Source organism: Tachypleus tridentatus, chromosome 13 (genome assembly GCF_004210375.1).
Source record: "Tachypleus tridentatus isolate NWPU-2018 chromosome 13, ASM421037v1, whole genome shotgun sequence".
NCBI classification, from domain to species: Eukaryota; Metazoa; Arthropoda; class Merostomata; order Xiphosura; family Limulidae; genus Tachypleus; species Tachypleus tridentatus.
This window is the reverse complement of record NC_134837.1, coordinates 72659664-72679723: the sequence shown is the minus strand read 5'-3', so window position 1 is coordinate 72679723 and position 20060 is coordinate 72659664. Positions and strand designations below refer to the sequence as shown.

General features: G+C 34.4%; 1 protein-coding gene across 1 annotated transcript in view; it reads right to left on the bottom strand.

The window, feature by feature from the left end:
* LOC143236188 (thromboxane-A synthase-like) overlaps positions 1-19560 on the bottom strand; it is a 140591-nt gene extending 121031 nt beyond the window's left edge. Inside the window, exons 1-3 of the mRNA XM_076474474.1 lie at positions 19551-19560; positions 14644-14759; positions 13086-13239 (exon numbers count right to left, since the gene is read on the bottom strand). Of these exons, the coding sequence (XP_076330589.1) occupies positions 13086-13239; positions 14644-14759; positions 19551-19560 (280 nt within the window). The remainder of the gene's footprint in view (positions 1-13085; positions 13240-14643; positions 14760-19550) is intronic.
* Between the last annotated feature and the right edge of the window lie 500 nt (positions 19561-20060).

Here is a 20060-nt window from a genome sequence, read left to right as displayed (position 1 = left end):
TCTTGATAAGTAGTATGCAGCTTTCAAGTACCTTCGATACTTCTTCTTTAAGTTGTTTGAGGCAAAGATTAAAACTGGTGTCTTTGTTAGACCACAAATAAAGAAGATCCTGGAGTTCACAGAATTCCCCAAGAAGCTGAGCAATCACAAGGCCGAATATTTTGTGGAACTGGTTGAGGTTCTAGTCAAGAACTATAGCGAAATGGGCTGCAGGAAGTCCATGGAAGTCCATATCTTTGACGGTAATCTTGATAAATTCAAGAACATGAGAGCATACTCATAGGAGCAAGGCGAGTGTTTCCATCAGGATATACTGGCCTTTGAACGCCGCTACCAAGGAGCATATAACGAAAACATGATTGGAGACTATATTTAGGGGCTCATACGTGAAAGTGATTTATATTACGGTCACAAATCTCGAAGAACGACTCACTTCTATACATTTTTTTCATTTTTGTATAACTTTAGTAAAGTACATGTAAATCTTGATTCATATGTTATTTTATTCAGATCTTATGTAAATGAAAATGTGCAAATTTGCCCGTTTTTACACTAAAAATAGGTTAATATTTAAATTTCATTATTCAGGTCACAAAAGCAAAGTTTGAAGGGAATAGTGGCCATTTTTTATATTTTTACAACATAAACAATTAAGAAGTAACACATACTATCCACGAAGAAAATTTGTGTTACCTTGTGTAATTAATGGCAACTATATGTTTAGACAAAATCTGTGAATTCAGCTCATCATAGATATAATGTAAAAGTGATAAGGAAAAATACATTTGGTGGTTAGAAACAAACTTTCAACTAAGCTAATCACTGAGCTCGAGATTAAATTATTGCACGAAATATTAATAAACATCATTAAAATAAAGGCCCGACATGGCCAGGTGGTTAAAGCGCTCGACTCGTAATCTGAGGGTCGCGGGTTCGAATCGTCGTTACACTAAACATGCTAGTTCTTTCAGCTGTGGTGACGTAATAATGTGACGGTCAATCCTACTATTCGTTGGTAAAAGAGTAGCCTAAGAGTTGTCGATGGGTGGTGATGACTAGCTGCAAACCCTCTAGTCTTACACTCCAAAAATAGGGACGGCTAGCGCAGATAGCTCTCGTGTAGCTTTGCGCGAAATTCAAAACAAACGATCATCCCAAAGTAAAATATACAAATTGATTTATTTTCTAATTATCAGAATGTACTGATCTCAAACAATAAAATCAATAACCATAAACTTCTTTTAATGTATAACAAAACAACATAAAGCACAGGCAACATTTCATCAGATTAGTGTATCCTAGATCATTTATACCTACTTATAACATTTCTATTTTAATAATACAAGTGTTGTACTCTACAAAAGCGTTAAGATTTGTGTAATGATAAAATAAATATACTGAAGGTGTGTAGTTCTTCCTATTGCAACAACAAAAGTTATAACAAGAAAAATCTTACAGAACACTAAGTTTAACTATTTACAGCTCAAAATCCGGACTTTTCAAGCACATTTGTAGCATTAGAATTGTTCATTTCTGTGAGAAACAAAATTCCAGGATACCAATTTTTAAGCTAGCATATGTGCTACTGTTTTCTGTCATAACTCGTATTGCTTCCTGTTACATAAAGGCTATTATTTTCACACGTTTAGACGTTTATATCTACAAAGACATCTTATCTCTAAATATATATACCACTTAATCAGTTTTAATTGATCAACGTTGAATTATTTTTCGAACAACGTAAATGTACTTAGCCTCTGGAAAATCAGGTTGAAGACGAAAAGGTAGGTGGGTCTTTATGGCTCCTGGACGTTTCATGTCTTTTGCAGAATCAGAACCCATTAGTTCAAAGAAAGGAATCGCTTTTTGAAATTCGAGAAAATCCGAGAAAGGGATCCCTTTGTTGAGGATTAGAAGAACGACGTTCTGCATTCAGATGGTGCCACACTTGGGATACGTAACGATGAAAAGGTCATCTTTTCTAGGTTCATACTGCAGAACTACTCGAAATATATCGGGGGAGAACATGGCAACCAATCTGAGGCCGTCTATATCCTGGTAATCTGGCTTCTTATGAACAATGTAAGCTGAGAAGAAATATTGTAATTTTCAATATTAATTTTGTACATACGTTTATTTGATTGTTGAACATTTCTACAGTTTTTAACAAAACGATTTGACATTGTACATGTAGGCTCTTGACCTTCCTCCCAGATAATATAATCAATGAAAACTATTCTAAACAGTAATCTAAAGTTTATATTAAAAAAATTAAATATCAGATATTCAGTACAAGAATCTAGTTTCATAATTTGGAAAAGTCTTCAATTTCGGACCTTCCCTAGGTCCAGGAGTTTCAGGAATTCTCAAGATTAGCTGCAGCAAGTTATATAAAAATTAATAATTTAAATGATTATTGTATACTTTGTATACAAGTACACAATATTTGTACACTTTTTACACGATTTTTATTATTGTGAATTGACATAGATTTACATTTACTAGAATATACGTGAACAATTTGGCCAAAAGCTAATAGCATCCTTCACTATGCGACAGAGGGAAGGGATTAGGATCGGGCTCGATTATAAGGCAACTATGAAGTTTAGTCTAATTATTAATCAAAAATCATCACCTTATAATCGGGTCAATATGGTAAATATATTAAATCAGGCTTAAGTTCAATCACCTGAACAAACAAATAAAAGAATACAGTTAATTTCTCAACATGCAAAGACTACCAGGAGTACTATCTCTACTGCTATCACAATATACATGTATGTCTGCATGTTAAGAAAACTTGATATTTGTGTTCAATGTAGTTTTTCTGGTTATCTTTCACTAAAAGAAATAAAAAAACAAGAGAAAAACTAACAAAACATGTTTGACGTTTATTTTCGTGAAACTCGAACATTTTGAAACAATTGATAATGTTTATTATATGGAATAGATTAAGGTACGCAACTAAATATTAAGTTCATACAAGGCCATAGGTCAAACTGTACCTAGTGTCTGTTGTACCCAAAATTGAACGTTTTTAGGTTTACGTTGAATATAAACGTTTCATGAATATTCCGTCACGACGAGAAAACCCACTTGAAGAGAAAATATATGTGTAACAACGGCTGGTATGGATTGAGATCCAACACATTAAAAATCACGAAACCATGCACTGCTGTGAACCATATATTCCCGATATCAGCAGAAAAATAACCAACATTTGGCAATAACTAGTAACAAAATATGACATTCCAGTTAATACCAAATTTATTCAAAAACCAGGCACAACACTAAGGTCTATACTATGTAAAAACTACACTGGCAAACACACGCCAACATTATTTATAAAATACAATGTGATAACTGCCACCACTTCTATATTGGAGAAAGAAGTAGAAAAATGGAACCCAGATTTAAAGAACACAAAAAGTCACTTTCATACGTTTTCGAACACTGCAAATCAAATAAACACAACATAACCATAGAAAATACCCAAATACTAAATAAAGAAACAAATATAAAGAAACGCAAAATTAAAGAAGCCTTACTTATACAACAACTCAAGCCCAAAATAAACCAATACAAAGGAACACCTTAAATCATATACCAATAAATATAATCAAACACCTAAGCACGCCCTCTACATTCTTACACTCAATTACACAACCGACTTCAAACATGTGGTTTGCTTTCGGTCCGTTACCTCTTTCTTTCTTTGTAAACCTGAGAATGATCGAAGAAGGTCCAAACGTAGTTCGCTCCTCTAGATAGAAGTAAAGAAGAAGGCCACTTAGCGGCCAAGTGTACAGCGATTGTGTGCCCTAAGTGTGACGGAGTCGGTCACTCATCCAGGGATAATAAAAAAGGGTGTAAAAATGTGGAGAAGAATACCTCCACAAAGTGTAAAAATAAATCTTTCGCTGCAGCCCTTAAATCGGGTGAGGAGAAAGATAAAGTAGAAAAAGTAGTTGAAGAAGTCGTGAAATATATGGTTGAGAAAGTTCTAGAAAACGAAGGGAACAACATGGAGGTAGAAGAAGAAACAGAAAAAGTAGTTGAGAAAGTAGATGAAAACGTAGTAGAAAAACAAGAAACAACCAAAAAGGAAGAGAAACAAGAAACAACGGAAGAGGTGAAGAAATCGGAAATAACAGACATGGAAAAACATGAAAAACAAGTATCTACCGATGGGGAAAAGGATGTGAAAGTGAAAACAACATCAGAAGTTAATTCAGGAAAAGAATGGGTGATTCTAAAGAAGAAGAAAAAAGAAAAACAACAGCCAAAACAGTCAGTAGATAAGTACAAACAAAGTAGATCGGGAATAGAGCTTCTTGTTAAAGAGCTTCTGCTGTCGGAGTCATCTTCGGACAGCGAGGAAGGTATGGAAGAAGAAGAAACCAGACCAAAAAGGTCACGATCAGCAACATCGTCCGAAAAGAATACAAAAAAGTACAGAAGAAATGAAAGTAGGTAATTCCTTATGTAGCCGTAGGAGCTTCATTGTTTAATTTTAAATTGTAGTTCGCTCTAATTTCCTTCTTCTTTCCTTTTTATCTATTTCTCACTCTGGGGCTTATTATAAAATATATTTATTTAATTTCAATGCAACTTAAAATAATAACTATAAATACTCAAGGTTTCCTAAAACCTTAAAACAACAGATGGTAACTGATATGATGAAGGAGATGGGGCTGACATTCTGGTGGTACAAGAATGTCATCTCAATAACGTTCATCCGATCAGGCAACTTAATGAGAATCATAATGTCCTATCGTACTGGTCATTGGGAAAACCTGATGAAGCAGGCGCAGGCATTATAATAAGTAAAAATTACCCAGGTAAAGTTAAAGCTGTAAGATACGATTATTATGGTAGATTAATATATATATATATAGATATAGAACATAATAGCCAGAAAATAAGATTAATCAATGTATATGCCCCAGCAGATCATACTATTAGAGCAGTTTTTATAAGAACCTGAAACAATACCTATATGCCACAAATGAAATTATTCTAATGGGGGATTTTAACTGTGTGTTAGATCGTCTAATAGATAAAATAGATCCCGGTTCTAAATCTTTAAAAGATATTATAGATAATTTGCAATTGAAAGACTTCTGCCTGGAGACACCTGGAAAATGATAACCTAGGTTTAACCTTCTGCAGTCGTAATGGAGTGGAATGTAGATTAGATAGATTCTATGTGTCTGAAGCCCTATTCCTAAAGACAAACAGAATAACAGTTAGACCAGTAGGTTCCCCAAACAACTATGTCAGCGACCATAGTTGTGTAACTTTAGAATTTAATATCGGTGAAACACAACAAAGAGGCAAGGAATGTTGGAAGCTTAACGTATCTCTGTTAGAGAAAAATCACGTCATAGAGGAAGTTAGCACTTTGCTGTTAAAGCTTTGTGACATCACAGAACACGATGCTGATTGGTGAGAAGATGTAAAAAACAGAATAGCATCTAGGTTCCAACATCTCGGTAAAACGATAGCAAAAGGCAATAGAAAAAAATTCATAAAATGGAAAGACAGCTAGCTGACCAGCCTATCAAGATTTTCATACGGTGACTCAAATTTTCTAGAGTCAATAGAAATCTTAAGACACGAATAAGACAACTTATATCGCGAAAGAATGGAAGGACTTAAAATAAGACTAAATATAAGGGATTTAAACAGTGAAGAAACTTTTAATAGTGAATATTATAGACAGTTCAAAAACAGACTGAATAAATCCAACATAACAGTATTAAAAAACCCAGAAGGACATACTACCACCAACCAGAAAAAAATAGAAGGGATAACAGTAGCATTTTACAAAGACTTGTACAAACCTAAATAAACTGATGAAAGGAAGTGAGCAGAAGTTACATAATTTCTCCCCTCTCTTTCATCAGAAGGAAACAATCTTAGTGAGTCGTTTCAATTAGCAGAGACCACTACTGTTATGAAACGGTTCAGCAGGAAAAAAGCTCCAGGACCGGATGGACTCCCAGTGGAATTCTATGAACGTTTCTGGTGTATAATAGGAAAACCTTTCGCAGAAATGATTAACAATAGCCTAGAAAGAAGTAAGTTACCTTCATACTTTACGGAAGGTGTAATCAGTCTGCAGTGCAAGAAGGACTCTTCGGATCTTATAAAACATTACAGACCTCTTACACACTATAAATTATTTAGTAAATGTATAAATAACAGAATTGTAAGTGTATTGAATCAACTAATAAAATCAGCTCAAACTTCTGCAGTACCCGGAAGAGATGTACTTTTTAATGTCAATATGATCCGGGATATAATACAAATATCTAATAGCAAAGGCACTCCTATTTGTAAGATCTCACTAGATCAGGAGAAACTTTTGATAATATAGACCATAAATTTCTGTTATATGTTTCAAAGAAATATAACTTTCCGTAGAAATTAATTAGCTGGATAAAACTAATATATAAAAAGGTGACTGCTGGAATAAATATAAACGGACACTTGACAGACAAGTTAGAAATTGATACAGGATTAAGACAAGGTTGTCCCCTTTCTCCAACTTTATATGTTTTAATAATCGAAACTTTTCTCAGTAGTGTTAACGCAGACCCAGAAATAATAGGAATTCACATTCCAGGCAATTACGGCACTCAGCAAAAGTGCCTTGCACACGCTGATGACGTAACCCTGACTTTAACTACAGAAAAAGCAATAGATAAAAGCATGCTGTCATTAGAAACGTATTGTAGTGCGAGTGGAGCAAAAATAAATAAAAAAAATCCAAAGGGTTCTGGCTGAGTAGATGGAGAATCAGAAATGACTCCCCATCTAATATTAGCTGGACAGAAAGCCCCATAAGAATTTTAGGAATATGGCTGGGTCCATACGACCCAATAGCCCATAACTGGAGACTCAAAATTGCAGAAATAGAAGAAAAAGTAGAAAACTGGAAATAAAACGAGCTGTCTTATCAAGCTAATACACAGGTCATAATACAAGTCATATACCCAAACATCATATATTTAGGCAGAACACTTCCGCCCCCAGAGACGGAAATCAAGAAAATAAATAGGATAATATACAGTTTTATATAAAATTCAAAAAGAGGACGCCTCTCTCGTGAAATAGTCAATCTCCCAACCAACGAAGGAGGCCTAGGTTTACCCAAGTTGAACAACTACCTGACAGCAGTTACGATTCAGAACACGTGTAAAATTATGGGATCTGAACACAACTGTGCTCTTTTCCATAACTACACAGTTGGTTTCAATGCCAGATTTTACGTAAATAAGACCAGACCTCAAGCACTACGAGCAGAAACTCCACCAGCCAACCTGAAAATGATGATTGCAGAAACAAAAAAGATGACAATAAAAATCCCAAAAATTGAACTACATAAAATGTCAACAGAAAAGATATATGAAAAGTTAACAGATAAAATACAGCCAAAATAGTACAGCAATATCTGCATATAAACTGGAAGACAGCATGGTCCGCAACAAGTAACAGGAAAATTGAAACCAAAAGAAGAGACCTCAATTACAAAATAGCACATGACATAGTTAGTACAACAGAAAGATTAAACAAGCAAAAAGTTTTAAAAACAAATAAATGTCCTTAATTCCAGTTTATAGAAAACAACAAAGCATGCTTTCTATGACTATGCATACGTTAAAGTACAATGGAGGAAAATATCTGATATTTTCCACATGGGCCTGATAAGTTACGCTACAGTCCTCTTTAATACCCCACTAACAGTAAAAACCAATCAAAAATTTTCCTTTTTCTTTTTGTTCAGTGAATTTAAATACTAGATATGGTCCGCAAGGTGTAAGGCAGTGTATGAAAGGAAAGCGTTTCGGTGGTAATGAAAAGAGTTATAGCTAACACAAGAATTAGGCTTAAAATCGATAAACATCGATTATCGGAAGTAGAATTTAACAAGAGATGGGCCCCGGAAGAGTCGAAAATCATGGAAACGAATGGCAAATTCATAGATTTGAGATTTTAAAATTCACTATGTTGAGGCAAGCATCACATGCTGACTTCAAGTGAACGACGGAGGAGGGAACCACGGCGGATCAGCCAACGCTGGAGGCGCAAACCTAGTTAGCGAGTGTGTTTGTGTACTTCATATGTGTAGGTGCTAGGACAAATAGCTCATGGACCGTAAAAATAGTGACTTTGACTACACATGTGAAGTTGTGTATCGTGTTCCCCAAATGTGCTCAACAAGAAATCAGCATAGACAAAAAGTCAAGAGGCTACTACGACAAAGGAATTCTACTGTAATAGATGTAAAGGAAACTAAGGTAAGTGGGGTAAGTATTTTCTATAACTTACTTTGTGTTGACTGGGGTTCTTTAAGCTGAAGGAACGGAGGCGTGGTCCAGGAGATGGAGTTAGGATGCCTACCGCTAAGGTATTGATCGCATCCGGGGGCGTGACAGATGGCAGACTTTCCTCAGCAGCAAACAGCGTAGGGAACCCTGCGGAGTTAGCTGTCGAGTTGATGGTTCGTCATACTGGCGGGTGTTGCGTACAAGGAGGTGAACCCGGAATTCTCAGGTTAGTGAAGGAAGCCGACTCTTTCAGAAAGAAAAAAAAGACCTACAGGGTCAAGTACTGACTTGGAATATGGCGACCACACAAACTTGATGACCCGGAGTAACAATCCGAAGTCGCTCAGCATAGATAAGAGTTCAAATTCCGAGCAGAAATGGAATGTAGACTACAGCGGAGTTCCAACGGCAAGGCCAACACGTAAAGTTAAAACGTTGATGTCATTGGCAAATGTAGTACTTAATATAAAAATACGTAATAGTTCCCCTAGCACAGGGTTCTGGGTGTCAAAGAGCTATCTCATTCACTCAAGCCTCTAGAGTGCTTAGAGGAAACATCTGTAGGAAGATGACGTTGAAAAAATAGGAAACGATTGGTAAATTTTAGGTAGGGTTACGTAAGCGTGTTGCCCATAGAAACATCGCTCCTCTACATAAAAAAAATTCTCAACCTATAGAAGCCGTTTTTACACATATAGTTTCTTGAATATAAACTAATTTTAATTCACACAGTTATAGATAAAAAAATAAAATAAAACGATCTCTAGAAATTTAAAGCAGACAACATAACCAAGATTTGATAATATCAAATCTTTGTTACATGCGCACGCAGGCAAAGCTCAACATTCAGTTTTGGAATGAAGATAGAACAGGCATAAATAATATTAATGCCAAATTTCATTCCGTAAACATAATATTCTACACTACTAGTGCAGGATATTTAAACTTGTTACCTGTTACTACACTCAGAGACTAGCATTAAACTGTGTTTAGTACAGGAAATTTATAATGGAAGAACCAAATATCAACAGATACAAAATAAAGGAAACCATTTTTAAGAGAACAAAAGAACTCCATTCTAAACCAATACTTTAGGGTATAAAGATACCTTTACCTCTTTGTTCCATACTGTAAATATATTCCTGTACGTGTGCAAAATTCTTTCATCTGGTTGTGATATAATAGTTGTAATCAAGTTTTTGTTTAATTGCCCACTGAAGCAGTCCCATTTTTTTATATTTATACAATATACCCTTAAAGATCTATATGAATATTTATAGAAAATATGTTTCAAAAAGAATTTACTACTGTGGCAGTATTATCAGATTTATCTAAATCATTTATCTGAAGGAACAATAAGTTGTTTAAAACGTATAACAATGATAGGAAACAAAAAGTATAATGCATAATTTATTCAAAAATGGTTTAAGCAACAAAACATCGGATGTTAATGTACATAATCCATATTCTTCACAACTCCTTTTCTAAGACCAATTTCATCCTCGTAAAACAATTTAATTGAAAATGTCAAATTTATTGTAATTTAAATGTGTGGTTTATTGATTTTGTTTATTAATCTTGAACGGAAAGAATTTGTTCATTTTCCTAGTAAAATTTAAAATGTACAGAATAATAAATATTATTTTCTTAAAACAAAGCCACAATTGGGCTATCTGTTGAGTCGATCGACGGGAATCGAATCTTTAATTTATGCGTTGTAAATTCGTAGACTTGCTGCTGTACAAACGGGGGACGTATTCATATGATTGGAACAAGACTTAAAGATGTTCTACAGCAAACTTTCTGTGTATAACAATTGAATAAATAATACATTAAAATAAACATGTTAAAGTTATAAATTTACAGGTGTAATAACTGACATAATTAAGTAATAGGGAAAGTGTCATAAGTTAATGTTATTTATCAACATGAACTAATATTGTTTTGGGTATTACTCAGAATATAATATTTTTGCTGTGGTTATAAATAACAAATGAAAGAATAATCCTCGTCTTAAATTATTGATATTTTGTTTGTATGTTTGTTTATGAATTTCGCGCAAAGCTACACGAGGGCTGTCTTCGCTAGCCGTCCCTAATTTATCAGTGTAATGCTAGAGGAAATGAAGGTAGTCATCACCACCTACCGCCAACTCTTGGGCTACTCTTTTACGAAATAATAGTGGGATTAACTCTAACATTATAACGCTCTCACAACTGAAAGGGCGAGCATGTTTGGTGTGATGGAAATTCGAACCCGCGACCCTCATATTACGAGTCAAACGCCTTCCCAGCTGGCCATGCCGGGTCTCAATCTTGTCTGATTCATGGTCGAGTGAAATATATATTTTTTATCAATTTCAATTTGGAAAACTTCTTTCACATGAATCAACAGACACACATACAGCCAAAAGGAATATCAAACACAGTGGCAAGCTTGACAGAGATTAACGAAAATCCCATTTCACAATACTCTAGAAAGTGCAATGCTTTCCATTTCTATGACTCTTGAACATTAATTCTGGCAGTTCCCAAATGTCTCCGAAGTCGTCCAGCATTCACACTGATATCTTTACCAGAAAAGTCAATGACAATATGAGTCAAATCTGGCATACACTCCAAAGTTCTTCTTCTGTTGTTACAACTAGTGTTTGGATGAATAATAACTAAGAGTGACCGAATATGATCCATCGTCTTTAAACAATTCTCCAGTTTTCGATAAAAGAGATCAAGATATTCAAACATAGCTCTTTTTACTTCCTGTCAATGTGAGACCAGCATCCTTTGCTGTCTCTCCTGGTTTCCTTTTTCGGAGCTTTACTCTCCCTCTTCTCTTCATAGAAATGTCCATTTCCTCACAATTTGTAGTTGCATAATAAATGACTCTTCATAGTTTCATTGCGCTGACCTTCAAAATCACTAAGAGCTTGAAGCTTCCCACTGCACTGTTGACAACTGGTTCCAAATGTTTTCAAACAATTTTGTGTGAAATTATTTTTTTTCCAGAACTTCACACCAAAACGAAAGGTAACACAAAAAGCACATTCAGGAACAAATGAGCTTATTTACTTGTGTCCAAGAAGGAATAGACTCTCTAAGGTCCCAAAAAAGTCAAACTTTCAGAGAATCACTTGCACGAGGCACACACAAAGCCTTGGAGTTAATCTAATTTTGATTGAACACGACCATGAATCCCAGCAATAGTTGCAGTATTGTTCTATCCTTGACCACGACACAGGTTTATATCCAGCCCATCTCTCTCAGAGTCTCAGAATATCCTCTGTGAGCTCAGCAGCAATCTTTCCGGGAATATGGAAAAAGCCCAAGAATAATTCATTTCCAACAACTTTGTCACATTCAACACGCACGTATCAGATCACTTTACACATCTGATCAGTGTGGGACGCATCAGGAGTGCTGACATAAAGAACCCCAAAATACTTTACTTTCTTGATATCAACCACTATTTTCTCTTTGACGTAATTCTCCAAAGGACAAATGAACTATTTCTGAATTTTTTGGAGACAAATACGAAGCCACGTTCCTCCCAGATAGAATATAATCCTTGCTTTCATTCTCATTTGAATACTTTTGTGAAGATGTTTCTTGTATTTGCTCTTCAACTTCACCAGGCTGAATATCTTCAGGACTTTCTCCGATTGCACTTGATATAGACAGTGTCAAGTGAACAAGACATGGAATGTCAGTTGCGGCTAGCTGGCTATACAAAACAAACTGATGACTAAAACGTCAATAAACGTACTAACATTTCTTTCAATCAGTCGACGGAGAATGTCTTATTTTTCCTTTCGTTAAATTCCCTCATAAAAGAAAAATTTTTGTTATTAAACATACTTTTCAATTTAACCGTTCAACATATATGAAGATTGATCATTCGATGTTGATTCCAATATCAAATTTTATAAATTATCAATAATTATCAATTTTCCTGTAATTGCCATGTTGTTTTTCCAATTAAGCACAAAGATACACAGTGAGCTATCTGTTCTCTGCTCACCATAGGTATCAAAACCCAGACTCTCACGTTCTCACTCCGCAGACATACCGCTGTGCCACTAAGGGATCTTTCGAACAGAATCATTTTGATACTTTCTACTGTTAACTGTTCAGAAGATAGAAAGCACAACACACACACACACACACAAAGAGATTCTTAATTAAAATTGCAATATCCACAACTTTCCCAAAACTCCCATGAAATATTCTAACATTTTATACAGTATCTAATTATTCTACTTATGTTCAATTTTACTTGTACATAACAGGATGAGAAAATTAATTCACACTTTGAAACAATGTTGTTTCTATATGAGTAACTATATAGCAAAAGTTTGTAGCAATACGATTTTTTTCCATATAGCTACAGGGAATTTTTAGAATTGCAACTACAACCCAGAAAATTATTTATTTATTCATTGTTATTGTAATGAAACACTACAGGTTGTACGCACTTTGTATACTATAAAATATCAAATCTCGTTGACCCAATAAAGGATACCAATGTAGACATACTTAATCAAAGGTAGATTTCAGGTTGTGTGGATCTTGGGGCTAATAATTTTTGTGGGCTCTACATCCCATGTAATTTTACATAGAATAAAATTATCAATGGGCCATGAGCTCAGCCCCTCTAGCCCCTTCAATGTAGATCACTGTACTTAATGCCAACAATATAGCACTATTTTAGAGTAGTTGTTCAAACTGCTATAAAAGTAATAAATAACTTTACTTTTCCGTTTGGATGGTTTTAACATAAATTCATTATTCTCATCTTCATGGCCATGTTCACTGTCCATTAAATTTGTGACTTCATCAGGGTCATCTTGAACTTCCTGGGTTGACTCCTGAGCATCTAGCATAAGCTGAAGAAAACCATTTCGTTTCTTCAGAAAGGAAAAAAAAAACACGTCTAAGATGAGTTCTATATGAAGGAGAAAATACAATATGTGTATAGTTACAACTATCACGGATACTGTAATTTCAAATCCTCCCAAAATGTGTGAAGTTTAAAGTTACAATAAGCATTAGTATGTATTGTAACTTTAATTAAATGAAAAATTAAAATCATACACGTTTAGTAAAAGCAAAAATAAACATGTTTGTAAAGAGGAAAATTTCTTGGACATGCTCTTTATTGGAAGATTACCAACATCTGATTGTCTGTATAGTCAAACTATTCAGTTTTACTTTAGACAAGATTTAAAAAAGCATTCTTCTAATATAATTAACCTCTTATGTTCTGTAAGCAAGAAACTGGGAGGTTGACAAATAATAATAATAACAATAATAATAATAATGTACAACTCCTGTTTGAGTGTGTTATACTAACAGTTTTGGGTCCTCAAAATGCGTTCAAGTTCATGCAGTCAATGTCCATTCACGATCTACCTGACTAGTAGCCCTGCAGTTTCCATTGTAAAATACTCCATCATAAGTTGTCATATTAAAAGCACCTCACCCTGCTTGATTTCCAGAGTTATTGTATGTACTAGAACTACAATTTCCCAGAAGACCATTCTTTATTGTGTTATGTATTATTGTTTGGGAAACATTGACAGATTTTTCATTGACCTTAGTGTTCGTGGGTTTTTGCCAATTACAGAAAGCTTTGTTGTTGTTTTTCTGAATTTTTGTGCAGAGCTAAAAAAGCATTATCTGTGCTAGTCATTCCTAATTTTACAGTGAAAGACTAGATGGAAGACAGCTGGTCATTTCTGCCCTCCACAAATTGTTTGGTTATTATTTTACCAATGAAGGATGAGATGGACCATCACATCATAACATTCCCATACCTAGGACGACAAGTATGTTTCTAGAAGAGATATTAGACTTCTTGACCTGCAGATTGTAATTACCATAATCACCAGGCCACGATAAGCCATTACAGAAGGTAACACTGCTGGGATATGATTTATTATAGGTCTTTATGTACTTGTATTAACTTCAAGTTGATACACATGCCCCTAATTTTATTTTAATAATCTCTTTAAAATACAAAACTTATTCCCACGTTGGAAATTCAAAATATCCCCTCTTAACATTTTTATGATTTTCACATGTGAATATTTTACCCCAAAATTGTTCAATATTCAGTGACATCACATTATACACAAAACATGAATTATTTTCAAAACGTATTTTTTACACATTCCAATCCACCTAGAATACATGTAATTTGTTGATGCCATGAGATTGAGTTGTTTTGTACAAATCGTTTGAATATAATGTACTCAATCCTCTGTATACACAAAAAAAAAACAATAAAGATGTTTAAATATCGATCTTACCTCTTTCTGTTCTTGCCTGTATTCAATAATTTGATTGCTGACATTTTTGAAGAAGTCAATAATTTCTTTGCTAATAAATCTGATCCCAAAAAATCGAGCTAATTTCGGGTTGATAACTATTAGAAGAAAAAAATGCAGAAAATCGAAACATTTTAAGGTAATTAAAACTAATAGAAACACGCAACACATTAATTTTTACTTTAAAAGCGTAACCATGCGCTTAATACGACACTTTAAAAGTAAAGAAAGTAAAGGAAATCTAATCAAATTACTGGCAAATTACGTTAAAATTAAGTGTTATAAATACTTCTGACGGGTGTAATTTTTTAAAATATTTTTAATCTTCATATGAATAACCACGTGAAGTGAGGGAACTACTGCTAGCAATAATGTAACATTATGTTCTTCTACAATTAGCATTATGTATTTTAAATTGAACGTTATGTATATACCTTTTTAATTGTTACCCTTGTACACTCCATTTGTCGATGGTTCTTACAATTAATACTCGTAAAAAATACTACATATATATACCTTGTTCTGGGACAGATTTTATCTTTTCAAGATCTGATTTGAAGCATCTGAATATCGCAAGAGCTCGTGTGAAAACTTCAAGGCGTGGTGTTGTAGAGCTTGGTTACTGTGCCAGTTTATTTGAGTGGTCAATTTCTCGCGTTCCTTGATTGACCTTTTCTAAGCTTTTGCATTCAACAAAGAGAACGGAGTGTCCATTTTCTGATTTGTCAGCTTCAGTGTGAATGTGGTTTTTGTGACTCTGAGATTCTTTCTGATTTCTAGCTCGGTCTTGTTTCTGATCTAACAGTCACAACTAGTACTGAAGTCTAGTTATCGTGTAATCTGTTCTGTTTAATCATGCACTAAATGATAAAAAAAAACTTACAATACCAAAATATCGTTTAATTTGCGTTTGAATAAAAGAATTGATTGTATTTGTTGTTTTTATACCTTTTTGTTAGGTTCATCTACTATGGTAAAGATATAGGTTCTCTTGAATAATGGAGAAACCGTTACGTGTTGCCATGAGTTGGCGTAGTGTGCTGTTGGCTGTGCACTTTCTATTTATAGAAGACTGTCGTAAATAGCTCTTGTATGTCTTTGTGCGAATCGTAAAATAAGTAACAAATTCATCGAAATAATCAGTTGTTTTAATAATTATTTGTTGTGATAAAGTTGTGTTTAGAGATTTTACAACGTAGTTTTGTTTTCTTAAGATTTCTTAAGTTGACATGTTATTCTACGGTTTATTGTCACGTTTTAGTCAGTGCACGTTTAGATAAAGTGTTCTTAAAAGTAGATCTCAGCTAAATCTGTCATATTGCATGGTGTTCCTATGGTTGTAAATGGATGTGTCACATCGTAAGTTGGAAATGATTTGGTTTAAGACGAAGAAATTGTGATGTCGATATGAGCCCCTCCAATGAGAACTTTTGTTGAAAATTGAGTGTTCTTCATTTAACCTAAACGAGCAGCTGTATTTATGTAAGTTTGAAAAATTTATGTAGAATACTGTAAGTAGTTATGTGCGTAAAATTCAATTATCCAGAGGAAACGAACGTCATTTTGATTGTAACCTTGTGACACGTTTCTAGCGTGGGTTCGTAAATTTATTACAACTGAACACTATTTACAGAAAGCTTCTAATATTTTTAAAAGCAAATAATTTATCATACAACATTGTAATATTGAATAAGGTATCATTAGTTACTGTTTAAATAATCCTTGCGTTGTGTAAATATACAAGTGCACAGTGACTTTCCGAACACCCAATATAAGAGCTTAAGAAAAGTAAACAGCACAACCAAAAATAAAATAAAATTTAACCAAACTGGAAAGTGAATTATTTAACGGACAAACGTATATTTGATTTTAGTTAAGCAATTTTTACATGCTAATTTTTTGTTTTCATTCTTCGTAAAAGTCAAACTTCAAGTGTTTAACAACATGAATATTTTTCTCCCCTCTAGCCTGTTCATGAAGTAGAGGAAGAAAGATACAATAAATATGGAAATATTTATGGATATAGTTCAGATTAATTCATTTGGTAGCAGTAAAACATGGTGTTTTACAGAACTTGAATATTTTATTTCGATATATCGTGTTTAAAGAAGAATGCTTACATTAGATAGTGTATCGGGTTAGTGATAAATAAAGATGCTCGTATTAATTAATAAAACTTGTTAATATATCAAATGCAGTCCTTTTAATAGTAATCAGGTATGTATGTATAAAACGTTTGGTACGATAGATATTTCAAATATCAATATGTATTACAAAATCAAGTTCCGTAATTGTATCATTTTTTTGCTATTGTCTCTAATATGCCCAAGACCCTCTCCAATAGAAAAGACCGTTGCCCATGTTACTCAAGTAATTGCTATTACCCCATCGTGTAGCGATTCTGAGCATTCATGTAGTAATATATTTCAATTTAACAATTTATATGTGAAGTACCGGTGTTTTAAACAACTTGTATCATAAAATTATAAACTATCTAACTTAATGTTTATTTAAACATAAAGCTACGAAACGTGTTAGATGTGTTGTGCTCACAATAGGTACTGAAACCCTGTTTTTTATATAATGATCTGTTGTTCAGACGTAACGCTGAGCAACAGAACCCAACTGAACACAGTTTTATTTCAAAAAGGTATATATATGTATACACAAAAAAGTAAAAAAAAAGATAATAATTCCAGTTCTGTCAGTGTTTTGTATCAAATTGTTGTTTTAAAAAAATATGAAAAATAACCATCTTGTATACCTGCTTAATTTGTGAAGCTTGTATCTACTGCGCATACTCTCAATAAGTGCTTGATGTTTCTTCATTTGTACTAACCCTTAAATTACACATACACACACAACATAAAATTGATGGTAATAACTTAGTAATCAAGAGTGCAGCGATGGACAGTTGCACCACCTGTAAAAATAAACTTCATATTTAGTGATCGTTACGGGACGTCTCCAATGTAACTTAAAAATCGTGAATACACAAAGCGTAGATTAAATTGAAGTAAGAATGGGATGTCTTTTATTTGATATATTTGACTTAAGTTTCATTCGAGACTCGTGTTAAGGCAGAAGGTTAATTGAGTTCGTTCATTCATTTTGGTCATTAATAAATACTAACAGATATCGACTGTGATGTTAATTTGTTTACAAATAAGTAACGTATTTTACCTTTTAAAATATGAGCCAAACATCTGGAATTTTCCATACGTTTCGACAAACAAAAATAGATTTTATAAGAAAACTAAATTACTCTTTCACTAGTTTTTTATGTAAGTGATTACAATCAACGGTCTTGTAATGTGTGTTCAAAGAAATTCGAAGGAACAAACCCAGTGTTAGTGATGGGAGATCCAGACTTCTAGAGTTGATTACGATCAAGGATTTTCATGCTTTCATCGATCGCCGAGTAAGTAAATATATTCTTCAAAAAAGAAACGCAAAACGAAAAATATAAGACAAATTTTTAATAACTTTATTCCAGGTAGTTCTGTATGACATGTGTGAAACTTTGCACATTCTCTGCTGAACATCCAAAGTCTGCAAAGGCGAAGTCCACGCTCACTAGGTGAAGTTTAACGTCACGCAACGTCAATAACGAGTATGCCCCCCGTGAGCATCAATAACTGCTTGACATCTCCTGCCCATGGAAGCGATGAGATGACGAATCACATTCTGTGGAATGGCTGTCCACTCAGATTGCAAAGCTGCTGTAAGCTGAGGTAGAGTCTGCGATTGAGGTTGTCGCCGTCGCAGACGTCGGTTAAACTCGTTCCAAAGATGTTCGATGGGGTTTAAATCTGGTGATCTGGAGGGCCATGGAAAACGTTGATGTTGTGGTGTCTCAAGAAGACAGTGGTGAGTCGTGCTGTGTGAGGACGGGCGTTGTCATGTTGAGAAACGTCGTTGACGTTCACCATGATGGGTTGTACATGGGGCCTAAGAATCTCGTAGACGGTTGCATACGGTCTGATCGAAAATCCTACGCAGCCATGGTATGGTTGAGGCAGTAGACGTCACAGTGGTAATCCTATTCCGAAGGTGACGTAACTGGATGTTGCGATCTCATGCGGGCGTGGTCACACGAGGTCTGCCAGATCGTGAACGGTCACGAGTTGATCCATGTTGTTGGTGACAATTCCATAGCCTTGTGATGGTGCTTGCGTGGACATTCACAGCTCTGGCAATATCTGATCGAGATTCGCCTGCTTCCAATCGACCAATGGCGTTGTTGCGTTGTGCTTCAGTCAGTCTTGGCGTAACTGTATTGCGTGTCGGTGGCTTAACACTGAGCTATGGAAACCGAGCACCCGTCACTTTTATAGGGATTTTGCATATGTTGCACTTGCAGAACATGCAGATCTCTCAAACAAATTTATTGGACACGCATGCGTTTTGGCGAAAAATCCGATGTTTTCCTCCGTTTTCAAAGTGCACAATTTTTATTGTCATTTTGGTCTGACAATGAGTGCCCTAACACGTGTAACATCACATACTCTGAGCTTGTAAAGTTATTACATATATTTCTCTTTAAAATAACAAAAATATTTCTTTTGCGTTTCTTGTTTTGAAGAGTATATTTATTCGCCATCTTTAGAAAAACAAGCATTTATTGTAGCATCTAAAATATGATTTCTTAACCAGTTACCTGGCTCCTGTGTTTTCTTACCTTTCTCCTTAACAAATAATGGTTGCACCTCTAGTGGCAGAACTTAAACTTGTCTTCAGATATTAATGTTTAATAAAAGCGGCTCTAACCCGTTCGTTGAAAACTTATCCGTATCTCGTTTTATTTAAAACATCGGCTCGTGTGATTTAGTCATATCTGTTCATAAATTACGTGACACTTTCCTTTACGTAGTACAATTTTAACTTACTGTACGTCATATGTCGAAAGTGGTTTGATTTTAATCAATGCTTTTTTAATATAAGTTTACAGTTTATATGCGGAATAGATTTAATAATTGGTTTCTTTACAGATTTATTCACTTAAATAAGAACTCCATTTCTAAATCTATGATTTTTTAAAACGATCTGCGTAACTAGTTTTATACTAGAAGAGTGAGTTTGATGTCAGTTTATAACCCAAAAAGTGTCACCCAAGTCATGTTTAATACTGACACTAAACAAATCGTAATCAAAGCGATTTCACACAACACCTAATAAATTTTGTACCTATTTATGTAAATTCTTCTGTTTGAAATATTAGGTTGTCCAGAAATAAATGTTGGAATCTCACGATGATATTTAGAAGCTGAATATTGAGTAACTTATCGTTGATTGGTTGGTTTAATCAAATGTTTGTCGCTTACAAAGTGTCTTTATTGTCTGCTGTTTCTACTCTACACAGAGTAAGTTTCGCAACCGCAAGGCAACATGGACAAAAT